The sequence below is a fragment of the Tetrao urogallus genome (assembly GCF_951394365.1).
Source record: "Tetrao urogallus genome assembly, chromosome: 3".
NCBI classification, from domain to species: domain Eukaryota; kingdom Metazoa; phylum Chordata; class Aves; order Galliformes; family Phasianidae; genus Tetrao; species Tetrao urogallus.
In genome coordinates, this window is record NC_136815.1 from 17,911,502 (window position 1) to 17,924,727 (window position 13,226).

General features: G+C 36.8%; 1 protein-coding gene across 1 annotated transcript in view; it reads right to left on the reverse strand.

The window, feature by feature from the left end:
- OXR1 (oxidation resistance 1) overlaps positions 1–13,226 on the reverse strand; it is a gene marked incomplete at its 5' end in the record, with an annotated part of 123,141 nt that overhangs the window by 41,631 nt on the left and 68,284 nt on the right. The window contains 4 exons of the mRNA XM_079533990.1: positions 1,382–1,534; positions 5,149–5,268; positions 6,783–6,890; positions 12,561–12,643. Coding sequence (XP_079390116.1) covers positions 1,382–1,534; positions 5,149–5,268; positions 6,783–6,890; positions 12,561–12,643 — 464 coding nt within the window. The remainder of the gene's footprint in view (positions 1–1,381; positions 1,535–5,148; positions 5,269–6,782; positions 6,891–12,560; positions 12,644–13,226) is intronic.

Consider the following 13,226-nt stretch of genomic DNA (forward strand, 5'->3'; position numbering starts at 1 on the left):
CTTGCAAGAGAGAAATAAGACAGCTTTGTCTTAACACGAACACTCATATATGTGAAATAAACAGAGAGCCTTTTACTAGATTTTAGTTTAAAGAACATCAGTCTGACTGATGACAACACCTCACATCTGTGTTTTATGAAATATTATTAACAACGATGGTCAAAATCATTTAGAGTGGGCAGCAGAGGATTAATTTTGAGTTTTCTCCAAAAAACCATCTCTAGATTTGTCATCCTGCATAGTCAGTAAATACATGGAGGAGAAGGGACAAGACACATGAAAATGTTCTAGCTGTGTAACAAATGCTAAGTTGCATGCAGAATTTCTGAAATCTAGAACTCAAACTTCCAACAGCTTAGCATTCATTCCCCATTCTCCAATCCACATAGGCTAAAGAAGTCACCTGGGGAAGAACACAGAGTAAAGCTAAGTAACTGTAGAACAACAACAAAAAAGTAGTAGAATAATAAAGCGCTTTTCCAGTGCTTATTTCTAATACAGAGTTTTTGCTAGAACACATGTACTGTCAAAAGGCCTCACATCTAGACATAAAAACACTTTCCGTCAGCAAAAATGAAGCTTTAGGAGCTTCTCCTTAGATCTTTTGTACTAGCGTTACTCATTTGCAAATCTATTTCCAAGGAAGAGAAGTAGGTAGGTATATTTGTAGAACCAACCTTTGTGGGAATGAGAAAGTAATTCAAGTACCCTGCATTAATTCAGCTTGATTGAAAGCATGTTTTTCTCAGGATTAAAATGGCTAGCAAGTCTTTTTTACTGAGGAGTGAGAAAGCCCCACTCTCAAAAGCATTCCAGGCCTTCTGACTGTTGGCAATCTCGATTCCTAGAAGCTTGCACCTATGAGCTACGTGGAAGTTAAATGTCAATAATTTTAAGAGATTTCTGTAAGAACAAAACACAAAAACAAATTAAAAAAAATACGTATTTCTACCATAATATATGTGCTATGGAAGTGCTCACAGAATCAGAGATTCATTCTGCTCTCATTGGTCTGTTTCAGAAAACAGAAGTGAAGCTACTTAACTACATATTTTCTGACAGTTGAAGGCATATTCTTCTCCATCATGAAGAAAAACTATTACTTGAAAGAGATACTAACACAGGGAACAAGTAGCTTTCCTGTCCCTCAGCGCAAAAAAGATACTCAAGAGTATGACTACGGGAAGTTTGTCAGGTCAACTACATCATAACTGCATTTAAGAAATAAGTGGTCTGGGAATACGAAGAAAACAGTAAGAAGAATGTACATATACATAAGCTGATATATCTATCAAAGACAGCCTTACCCTACATTTATATTTGAAGAGTAATTTTTTTATTACATTCCATACAGTAAGTATAAAACATGAATGTTAAGTACCTTGCCATTGGTGATGTACTTGCAGTTAATTTTCAGGAACTTTTCTGTAAACGCTTCTTCCTCTTCAGAGGTAGATGACACCACTCTTGCAGTCCGAACACACGGATGTACTGGTGAAACAACTGACTCTTTCCGTTGGACTCCATCTGGATCCTAAAAAGGAAAGCAAAAGGAGAACTTTGCAGCCTGCCTTTTCATTACTAGGGGATCTTTTGTTGCGTTTATTGCTCTTCATTGACATTAATATAAAGGTAAAAATAGAATTCCAAAACCACGGTAGTTCATAGGAATACCTTTATCAGAGTATTAATAAAGCATAATAAAGTATAGCTTAACTAGCCCATGGGAAGAAATGCCAGTACACAGTGGTATTCAGAATCAACCTAGGAAAAAATAAAATATGAACTCGTGTAAGGAAATCACTTAATACACTTCCACACGCAAAACCATGAGTGACAGGTAGTTAGCAGAAAGTACTATTTTCCAGTTTTAAACAGAAGCCCTATTAAGTGTCTTCTGGTATCCCTTATCACATCATATACTGTTTTATGTTTAAAGGTCTCTCAAGGTCAGCTACTGCAAACTCCGGTTGACATTAAGCCTAAGTCTACACTAGATCAAGTTGCTTATGACTTTTCTAGTTGAGTTCAAGTCTTCAAGGTTGGCCTTTCCTAGAAATCTGTTCTAAAACAACCAATCTCACTGCAAAAAAAAAAAATAATTTCCCATTATTTAACCAGAACCTCTTGTGCAACGTTCTATACATGTTGCTGCCCATCCTTACATTATGAACCTCTGAAGATACCACGTTGTTTTCCTCCCTGTAGCCTCTCTGTATTTGGTAATACAACACAGTAATCAGGTTACCCAACAGCATTTTCTTCCCCATGCTTAAACAGAAAAACAAAAAAAGAAACGAACAGCTTCCGCAGTTGATTCTTAAGCATGGTATTACATCATGAAATGCATGTTCTGACAATCCTCCACTGTGTTCTCTCCAGCATATCAATCTGTCTTGTACTGAAAGTGAAAGTGAACACAGCACTGCAACAGCAAATTCAGAAGCTTTTCTGACAGGACATAATCCTTTTCCACAACTATTTGGCATTACTCTCATCTTTTACCTGGAATGTTATTAGTCTTCATTGCCACAAGAGGACATTATTGAACGCCTTCTCTACCAAGACACTAAGTCCCACCTCTCCTGCTCAGGAATAACAACATCAAGAGCCAGTCACTAGTGGGGTTCTGCAAGGCTCCATTTTAGGGCCAGTTTTCCTTAATGCTTTCAATGACTTGGATACAGGACTCAAAAATATACTAAGTAACTTTGTGTATATCATTACACTGGGAGAAGCTCTTGACTCCTCAGACAGTAGTGAGGGTCTGCAGAGAGATCTCGACAAACTAGAGCACTGGGTAATCACCAACTACATGACTTTAAAAAAAATGGCACGTGCTGGATTCTGCAACTGGGGCTGGGCAACCTTGAATAAATGTACTGGGGGAGGATAGGCTGGAGAGCAGCTCTGCAGAAAGGGATCTGGGGGAATCTGTTTGATGGCAAGTTGAATATTAAGAGGATCCAATACACTTTTTAATTTGTGCATCAGATTGCCAAGTGAAGCCCTTCAGAAGAAAACCAGAAAAACAAACCAACAAAACAAAAATAGCATAAGAAAGACTTAGCCTAAGCCAAGTTACTACACAAAGACTAATGTTAAGCTTACTGAAATGCATACTGAAGTCTTAGCTTAAATGCAGCTTTGTAAGAAAAAACAGGGTTTGCTGGTTTGTATTCATTCATACAATACTGCAAAACTATTGTTTGATGAAATAGAAACTGAAGCAAAAAGCTCAATCCTATTGTAACCAACTTCTGAACCTCTGCTTTGGAAAAAACATTTGTCTCATTCAATTTCTAGTAATCCATGATCACAGTAAATAAAGAACTCATTACATTACATAGGCAGAACTGCTTACCATTTTTAAGTTTAATCACTTTTCAAGTTGATTTGCAAGTTTTGAGTCAGAGCGAGGGGAGAGTCAATAATGACAGGCATTGCTACAGAGCACAAAAGGATGTATGCTAACGTTGCTCTACCTGGGATACTAACCAGTAGAGGGGAAAAAGCATGGAAAACAAGTGCTATTAAAGAACCAAATCCTTTAGCTTTATCTTCAAGTTAAAAGCAACCATCATTTACACTGCTGATAGAAAGTCACCAACAAAAAAGCCACACACATAATCCACACTGAAAAAGTACAAGTGATTTCTGTCCTTCACTTGTGTTTGACAGAAGTCATCTAGACACTTTCACTTCCCTTAAACAGCTTTTGAGAAACATTAGCAACAGTGCTGTTCATAAACAATTATTACCATATCATTTGATTTTTCCTGAAGCATTTAAAGGGATGTTTGTCTGATACGTAAGGATACATACAAGGGTTCATGTAACTGAAGAATGTATCAAGTGAAAGTGAACTCTAAAGATGTTGCCAACATTCAACTGTCTGCATTATGCAAAATAACCCACTGCCTAAATGGATTTAAGCTTCAAGACTTTTTTAATCCATTTTGTTTCTTCTGTCATTTCAAGCTTTTACCTGTTTTTACTGATTATATGCACAAGGCAGTTGGGAAAAACAATAGAGCTACTAATATTACACTACTTTGTCCCCATACCTATTATATGCAAGCAAGCATATACAAACTACTTCACAAGACCATAAAATATTTTTTCTGACACGGCATATCTACTACATTGTAGAAAGAGCTTGAATTTCTCTAAGTGTGACAATTTTTTTCCTTTGAGTAAATTCTCAATATATATATATTCTACATAGGTAGGCCTATACTAGCATCTTAAGTCATTCTGAGACACGATACAGAAGAAAATAGACTAATCTAGTCTATTTACTGAGCTACAACACCTCCAGTTTGCTTTTGACAGCTTGACTACACACTACCAACATATTTTGTTATTTGAAATAAAAGATAATAACTGCGAAGAGATTAGTACTGACATGTTAGGAAACAGCTGAATAAGGTCAGAATTGCATATATTACAGTATCAGAGTCATATCTTCTCTGCATATTTCTGGTTTGAGTTCTCCCTAGGAGATTATTTTAATAGCAAACTAGAGATCCTAGAAACACATACTTTTACAAAGCTAGCTCAAAGAGAAAAACTATATTTAAGCTTAATTATAGAGCAGCTTTCAAAGTTACACAGTTTTAAGTACAGGAAAGTCTATAAATGCAGACAACACTACTAAGTGAAAGCTGGCTATAATCAACACTTAATCAGCCTTTTACTGAAAACAGACATTCTCCTTAATGAAGCCAAAGGAAAACTCTTCAACCGCTACTAAGGCCGGAGTGATGGCTACGATGGCGAGAGTAGAACCCTTACAATGACAAGAATATTTATGTACTTAAAATGTCTAAATATTGATACATTCTGTAGCAATAAAAGTTACATAAAAATATCTAGTTCTCAAAGGTAACACACAAATGCAATAGGAATCAACACTTAAGATATCAATCTGCAAAGATAGTAATGTATTACTAATGACTTGAATACAAGCCATTTTTCACATAGAAAACTCATTTAAGATAATCAAATCTTGCATCTACTATTTTGCTTTCGACTCCGGGTGTTATAAAGTACTTTCTCCCCAAAATGATCTTTAAGAAGAAAGCATAACATTTATAACATTCGGCTTGTAAGGGAAAAGTTACTTTCAGTCATGTGTATACCTACATTTACTGTAGCCTTGTCAAACTCTGCTTCTGAAGATGTAGGTGATAGGGGACTTATAGGGCTTAGAGAGGGGGAGCTGTCCACACTAGATATGTAGTCTGGGTCAGGAACATACAAAATCTATAAAGAAGATATAATGCAGTTAGATGTTATGCTTTCAAGTTTACTTTAGATTTCCCACTAGTTCAGCTAAATGTCATGCTTTCTCAAAATAATCTATGTGAAGTTATTTTTCCTCCAGTTCATTTTAACAGGAGTTATGAGTTGAGGGAATAAACAATACAACAAAATACTTCTTGATTTTAACTTTGAATACTATTAAATATTGCTTTAGGATATGATAGATAATGCAATCATAATTTAGTAAAGGTTCAAATAGAAAGAATTAGAAGAACTATATAGCTTGTCAGAAACACTGAGAGTACATAAAGATGACCCACTGAATTATTTCCCTTGTTGATTATTTTAGTAACCAAGAGGCAGGTTAGCAGAAGCATTTACAGACATGCCATTAGCACCAAACGTAGAAGAAAAGGAAAAAGTCTCTAATGTTATTCACCCGTTAAACAGACTGCTTGGGTGATGGTAAGCATTCAAACTTAGACTAGGTTTTGTAGCAATAAGAAATAAACATAGAATTTTAGAATGGTTTGGGTTGGAAGGGACCTTGAAGATCATCCAATTCCAACCCCCCTGCTATAGGCAGGGACACCTCCCTCTAGACCAGGTTGCTCAAAGCCCATCCAGCCTAGCCTTGAATGCTTCCAGAGAGGGGGCATTCACAGTCTCGCTGGACAACCTGTTCCAGTATCTCATCACTCTCACAGCAAATAATTTAGACTAGATATTAAGAAATCTACCCTCTTCCAGTTTAAAGCCATTTCCGCTCATCCTGCTACCTGCTCTTATGAGAAGTTCCTCCCCAGCTTTCCTGTAGGCTCCCTTCAGGTACTGGAAGGCTGCTGTAAGGTGCCCCATAAGCCTTTTCTTTTCCAGGCTGAAGAGCCCCAACTCTCTCAGCCCACCATCATATGATTATTTCAAATAAAAGGCTAATACTAAATGGCCTCACCAGCTACCCTATCACTTCTTTCCAGGCCTAGCTTTAAAGGAAATGAAAAAGGCAGGTAGAAGAGGGGGAAAAAAAAAGGTGTAAGCAATACTGATCTAAAAGAAATAATAACAGCAGTTCACATAGCCTTGCTAAAATGACAGCAAGCTTTAAGGTTGGAATGGAAACATTAGATTTACTGAAGCAGAATTGCAAGCAGTAGCATGCAGTCAGACTCAATGTTTGTAAGCTGTACTATGAATTTATTTTAGATAGCTTTATATATATTCACAAATATATATTTAGCCTGTGTCAAGTGTCATTATGTCATTAAGTACATGTAATTTAAAAACCAAAGTTGCTTGACTTTAGAGAGAGATAGTTACATTAATTGCCTTTTTTTTTTTTTTTTTTTTTTTAAGTTATTTAAAAGGCATGAGGAACTCACAGATTAGAATAAAACTGAAAAAGCCTTTTTACAGAGATGTTAGGGATTTAACACTTGATCTGATAGGAGATGAAAAATATGGGGGGAAAAAAAAAAGTCTTTGCTGAGTAAGTAACACACGTAGTATAATAGTACCTGTCCAGGAACGACTGCTCTGGAGAAAAGCTTATTTAATTGAACCAGTTCATTGGGTGTTGTATCAAATTTCAAGGCAATACTGTTTAGAGTATCTCTCGATTCCACCTGTATTAAATTGAGGGAAAGAAAAGAAAAACAAAATCAAATCTGTAAGCAGTTAGTTCAAATGCTACCTTATAACTTTTAATCTTACGTAGATTTTCTGAGATTTCTTCATAAACTTTTAGTCTACATATCTTGGACTGCTCCAAAATGTTAACTACCTCCTGGTTATTAGTCTAATTTAAGCCTGTATGATAACACCTGCCTTCCCATTCAGATTTCAGGAAACAAAGTGTGTCAGTCACACACACTGGGCTGCAGGTTGGATATAGCACCAAAGCTCTTGCTGTGTAAGTTCAATGCTGGGGACTCCTGGACACACACATTATGTTCTGAGAAATCAGACACTCATATCCTCCCTATCTTTATCTTCTCATATCCCATTCTTCAATTACCTAAAAATTTAGACAGCCCCCATAAGTGCTAATACACAAGCTGCCTACTGAAATAAGCTTGTTAATCTGATTTTCCAGTAAAAATCACCGACATCAGCAAGATCAGCAAAACAGATCAGCTAGTATTAAAAGACTGAATACAAGCATATTAGAGTCAGTGATTTCTGAGTGAAGTAGTATTTTTTTCTCCATCTTAATCTCACCTCTGCTGCCTCTCTCCATTTCCCAAAACATATCCAATATTAATCAATAGAAGAAAGCAAAGAGAGCAGTTTATTTCTAAATCCCATCTACAAAAAAGTACATAGGAAGTATTTAAGGATAATGATAATCATATGATAAACAAGGATGCAACTAGAAGCTTATCACAATAGTACATGGCTTCATAAACACTGTACCGAGGAGAGAAAAAAAAAAGGGGGAAACATTCTATCAGCTAAGAAAATATGAAGCACTATAAGCACAAGTATATTTTTGAGTCTAAATACAGATAACAGCGATAAAAAAAAAATCCCATTAATTCCAGTCTTAAATGTCTTCTAATCTGTCCCTCAGCTTACACCTGCATGATATATACCTCTTCTAATACTTACCAATTGTACTGAATAAATTTATTTTTCACAGGTTTAGTTTTCCTTTTATTCACTCAAGTTTAAGTTTACTTGACAGATACAGAAAAGAATCCTTTCTGTGCTAAGTGCTTCTCCTTTTTTAAAAAACATAATTTTCAAGGGATAAGGAACAGAAAGGGGAAAAAAACAACTACACCACATTTTCTTCCTTCTGTGTTCTACACACCTGTTTTCAGGACAGCAAGTGGATATCACTAGTTGACTGCATACCCCCTGTGATATGCATCTTCTGCTCTTTATGCTCTTCCTTACAGACATAGGAATCCCATGTCTGTGGGCCCTGTCAACTGTTAACAAACTTACAAGGTAAAAATACTTCCCTTCTGCTTGAATGAATTAGCAGGCAGAACAAAAAGGGAATGGGCTGAGGTGAAGGAAGGACGGGTCATGAAGTACACATACAATACAACACACAAGCAATAGCTTTTGGTCTGACAGCAGGCCCACCTTATACCCAACCACACAGGAAAATGCAGTGATTAGAACCCAAAGACTAAAATGCTCTACTTGTGTAGCATAGAGGTATGTCCTCGGCTAGCCTGCTCCCAGTCACAGTCTACTTTGGACAGTTTCAGATGAACTAACATTCTACAGAGCATAACTTAATGCTTACTGTTAGCAGCAGAATGTAACAAGACATTCATTCTTGACAGAAGCAGTAAGGATTATACCAGAATGTAAGTACATATAACGTAGTTAAAATTGAATGATGAAATATTTAACACTAATACATTTTACTGACATTGTGAGAATACTGGTAAATACACCTCACATCTGCTGCCAAGCCCAAGTAGAATATACAACATTAAATAATTGTTCCTCAAAACACATTCCCACTTGACTGCTCCAAAACTCAAAACTGACCTAAAAGAACTTAGGAAAATGAATACTTAATTAACATTTTCAAAGTTACATCACATCCTAATGGGTCCCTTCCAACTCAGAATGTTCTATGGTCCTACTCTTCTGAACACATTACAGGAATTTCAAGAACGCCTAACTGATAAAGGAGCAAAGTTTTTTAAATACAGAGTAAAGTTGCCCTGTAACAAGTGCTACAAGCACCATGTACTTCACAGACTATTATACTTCGACTGAAAACAGTAGTTTGGGATACCAAATACCAATACATTACTCCTTGCATTATTACTTATTAAAAGCAATGTTTTTATATATTATAGTATCCTAAAGTCATATCAAGATTTGAAAGCAGGAGTTGAATAATTTCCTTCCATACAGAATTTGTTATCTTTTTGTCAAGGTGCATTTGTCAGCCTGAATTCATTAAACATAGCTACTGCCAAAGAAATGGCAAGTTGCTTTTTTAGAGTTATTCCTGCATTATGGTAGCTCTTCGTACTGGAAGCTGCCATGAAGGTACACAAAGCAGCTAAAACCTCTTCTGGTATTTCAGGTGCAAATGGCTTCTGCACTACACAGTACTACATGATCGCAGATATGCATAAATCACAGCATTCTCATATCCTCCTTTTAGTTGGTACCAAAGCAGATAGCAAAAAAAAACCCAACTAGACCAGATATTTACAACTTACTCCATACACTACAACAAAACTGACAGCCAAATCACAAAGGATAGTAGTGTAGCTTTGCTACAGTGGGGAGCAAGACCTTCTAGCCAACTGTGTTGTGTAACTATATAAACAAGTCCCTATCCTTAGCTTCTACCTTCTGTAGTCATTTACATATGTATAAAAATAAGCATGAAATTCTAAGCCAGAAAAGCAGATGTTATGCATATGACTAGCTAGAGCAATAGATACTTAAGGTCCACATAGCCTGTTTTACTCTTCTATCACTATCCAGATCAAACACCCTTCAAATCCCCTTGTCCCATTTAACCATAGGTAACTCTCATTAGCCTTTATTTCATATGATGACTGTTATTTCTATCCACATTTGTCACAAACCAGTACACAAATACCTTCTTTTCTGACAGATTAACAGTTGGCAAATTTATTTTAGAACTTTATTTAAGGGATGCCATCCGAAGGGATTTGGGCGAGCTTGCAATGATAGCCCACATTAATCTAATCAGATTCAACAAGACCAAGTACAACACAATGCAAGTGGGTTGGGGCAATCCCAGATATGCCTACAGACTGGGAGAAGAACACATTGAGAGCAACTCTGCTAAGAAGCACTTCGAGGCCCTGGTGGATTAAAAGCTAGACATGAGTCAACACTACACACTTGTAGAAGTCCAACAGTATCCTGGGCTATGTCAAAATAGAGGTGGCCAGCAGGGAGAGGGAGTTGACTGTCACCATCTGCTCTGACCTCATGGGGCTCTCCCTGGAGTACTGCATTCATGTCTGGTGCCTCTAACACAAGAAAGATGTGCAACTGTTGGAGCAGATCCAAGAGGAGGACTACAAAGATGATCAGAGGGCTGGAGCACTTCTATGAAGGCTGAGGGAGCTGGGCTTTTTCAGCCTGGAGAAGAGAAGGCTCCAGGGAGACACCATTATGGCCTTCCATCTTATAAAACAGGAGAGAAACCAACTATTTTACAGTCTGACAGAAGGTTTTTTTGTTTTGTTTGTTTTCTTTTAAACTCAGAGACTAATGAGGCACTGGAATAGGTCTAACAGAGAAACTGTGGATGACCCATCCCTGGATGTGGACCAGGTTAGATGGGGCCCTGGCCAACTGATCCACTGGGTGGCAACCCTCCTGACAGCAGAGCTGTTTAGAGAAGAAAGCACCACTGCCAAATGCTTCAGCCCAATACCAGCCAATATCAGATTGTGATACTTATCTACTAATTTTTAAAAGGCATAGTTTCTCTAACATGTAATTTCAAGAAAGACAAAGTCTTCAAATACCATAAGTACACCACCAAAACCAATTTTAAAGAGCTAACAATAGGATAAACAAAGTAACATACTGTTACTGTGATGCACACTTTCTAAACAACTCAAAAACAAAAAATTATGACAGCAGCAGCTCAGGAAGTCAGACAAGAACATAGCCCTGGCTTTGGAATGAAGCATCAAGGAAAAAAAAAAAGTATGTAGTTTATAGGAGTCCAATCACTCTAGAAAGGCACACATCACTTCTCTACTTTCAAAAAGTGCGTTCAGCCAATCATTACAATTCCAAATAGTCATCTGAGTTTGAAATCTAGCAAACTTTGACCTGTTTGATGATCACTATAAAAGCACTTGCTACCTGAACTCCCTGAGATAAGAATGGAAATTACTCCTAATTCTACCTTGAGTAGCTGCATTCATGAGCCACTGTAGTTCTGTTCTCAGCACCCAGACTAACTTGCTTTTAACTAACACAAACAAACTAGTAAAGAATATCTAGAAGCTGGACTTAGCACCAAAAAACTACAAAAAAGATGAACTGAAAAGAGTGACAGTTCAGTGGTAATAACTCTGGCTTAAGACTGTTTTAAGATTCTGCTCTACTATACACTTGTGTTTTCTTTAATTGATAGCAGACCCTTCTCATGACTATGTTTCACATACACTATGTTTCAGAAGCTTATTCACTATTTCAGGAGAAAAGCACAGCCTTTATTCCCCAGAGTTGAACAAAACCAACAGAAGTCACATTTACCTTTCCTCAGTAGCTAGAATTCAAAAAGCTGAAATTTGTTTTGAATTTCAACTTCAATTCTAGCCCATACTAAAGGCTTTCTTAAGCTCCCAATTGGAATCAAGCTAATGGAATGCATCTTGCTTTAATACACATTCTCTGACTCTCTCCTAATTACTGACACAGACTTCATAGTCATTAAACCATATCATTTCAGTTTACTGTAGCACTAAGAGTTAAGTCTTCCTTATCTCTTATTCTTATAATAAGAATGGCAAAGAAATCAAATAAAGCTATTCATAAATTCTCATTTTTATTTTACCCTGACCAGCTCCAAAAGCATTTAAAATAACCATCATAGGCTTCTCCCACTTTAACGTTAACTCTACAAAAATTATTTATAGGTTTATTTCCAGTGTATAACACAAGACAGATAACTCTCACTTCAGTTTCCCTTAGTAACCACAAACGTGAAAAGCTGACTGCAGTACAGTTTGAGGGTCATTTCAAGAACAGAACAGGCAGAGAAAGGCTCCATTTTCAGATACTGCTGGAGGATGAGATCCGTACTGCAAAAGGTATGGATCTATGAAATTATTAGAAGGCAGCTGTAAGGTCAGTACCAAAATACAGCCAACCTTTCCCTACCCTGAAAAAAAAAAAAAAAAAAAAAAAAAACCTTCATTCTATTTTTTCCCCTCCTGATTCCCACAGTTCATTAGCAGTGCTGAAAGCAGGCAACATGCACGTGATTTTAACTAATATTATTTACTGTTTCTAACTGGCTAAATGGTTCAGCTTTACATAACATGCTGATTAGTCTGGTGTTGGCAGCTTATTTTTTTTCTTATGAAAAAAAGCAGAAAACTTATGAAGAAGGGATTTAAAAAAGCATTACTCAAGTACTACTGGCTATCTAATTGCTCATTTAATTTAAAAAAAAAAAAAAAAAAAAAACATTGACTACACAGATTCTAAGATTAAAGGCAATGCATATCACCAGTTTGCCTATATTATGTAAAGAAACTAAATCTGCACTTGGTTTGCAATGACATTTTAATAATCAAGCAGCAACTTACAGAATATTCAATCGTCCCTTTAGGCTTTTGAAAAGACATTCGTCGCCCATCTTTCTTGTCTGCCGTCTTCTTCTGGCCAGTGTCTGAAAGAAATTGAGGCAATGCGCGTGTTAAATTCATTTTCCTCTCAGCACTGTCACAGGCTGCTGACTACAGCCCCGTGGGCAGACATCTAATTCACTGGTTACACAGCTTGCTCCCAGTGATTCTGTCTAACAGAGAGCCAGCTGCTAGGATAACGACTTCATTCCCTTGCAATGCTTTAAGCATTTGACCAATATAAACCACCGATAACTAGGAATCAATCAACAGGCTAAGTACTTGCTAGCATCCAGGAAGCTATTAAAGAAGACACACTAAAGAGGCAATCTACCCCATTAGACTTCTGGAAGTACTGGTTTAATCGGTTTTCTATTACAGCCAGTCTGCTCTTGTCTAGGGGGCAGGTGGTCTGGAATTCTGGGGTGTTTGAACTTATCAGCTTTTTTAAGCTGCATGCTGTTTGGTAAGGACAGAGTATTTAAAGCTTTTGTGTGAAATGAAGTGCATTCATATTTAAATTCAGAATTATCTTGTTTGTAGCAAACACACCCTATATGAATATGAATAAACAGTAAGATACTAAATAAATAACACAAGAATACTCCTTTTATTGCTGCTTCTTAT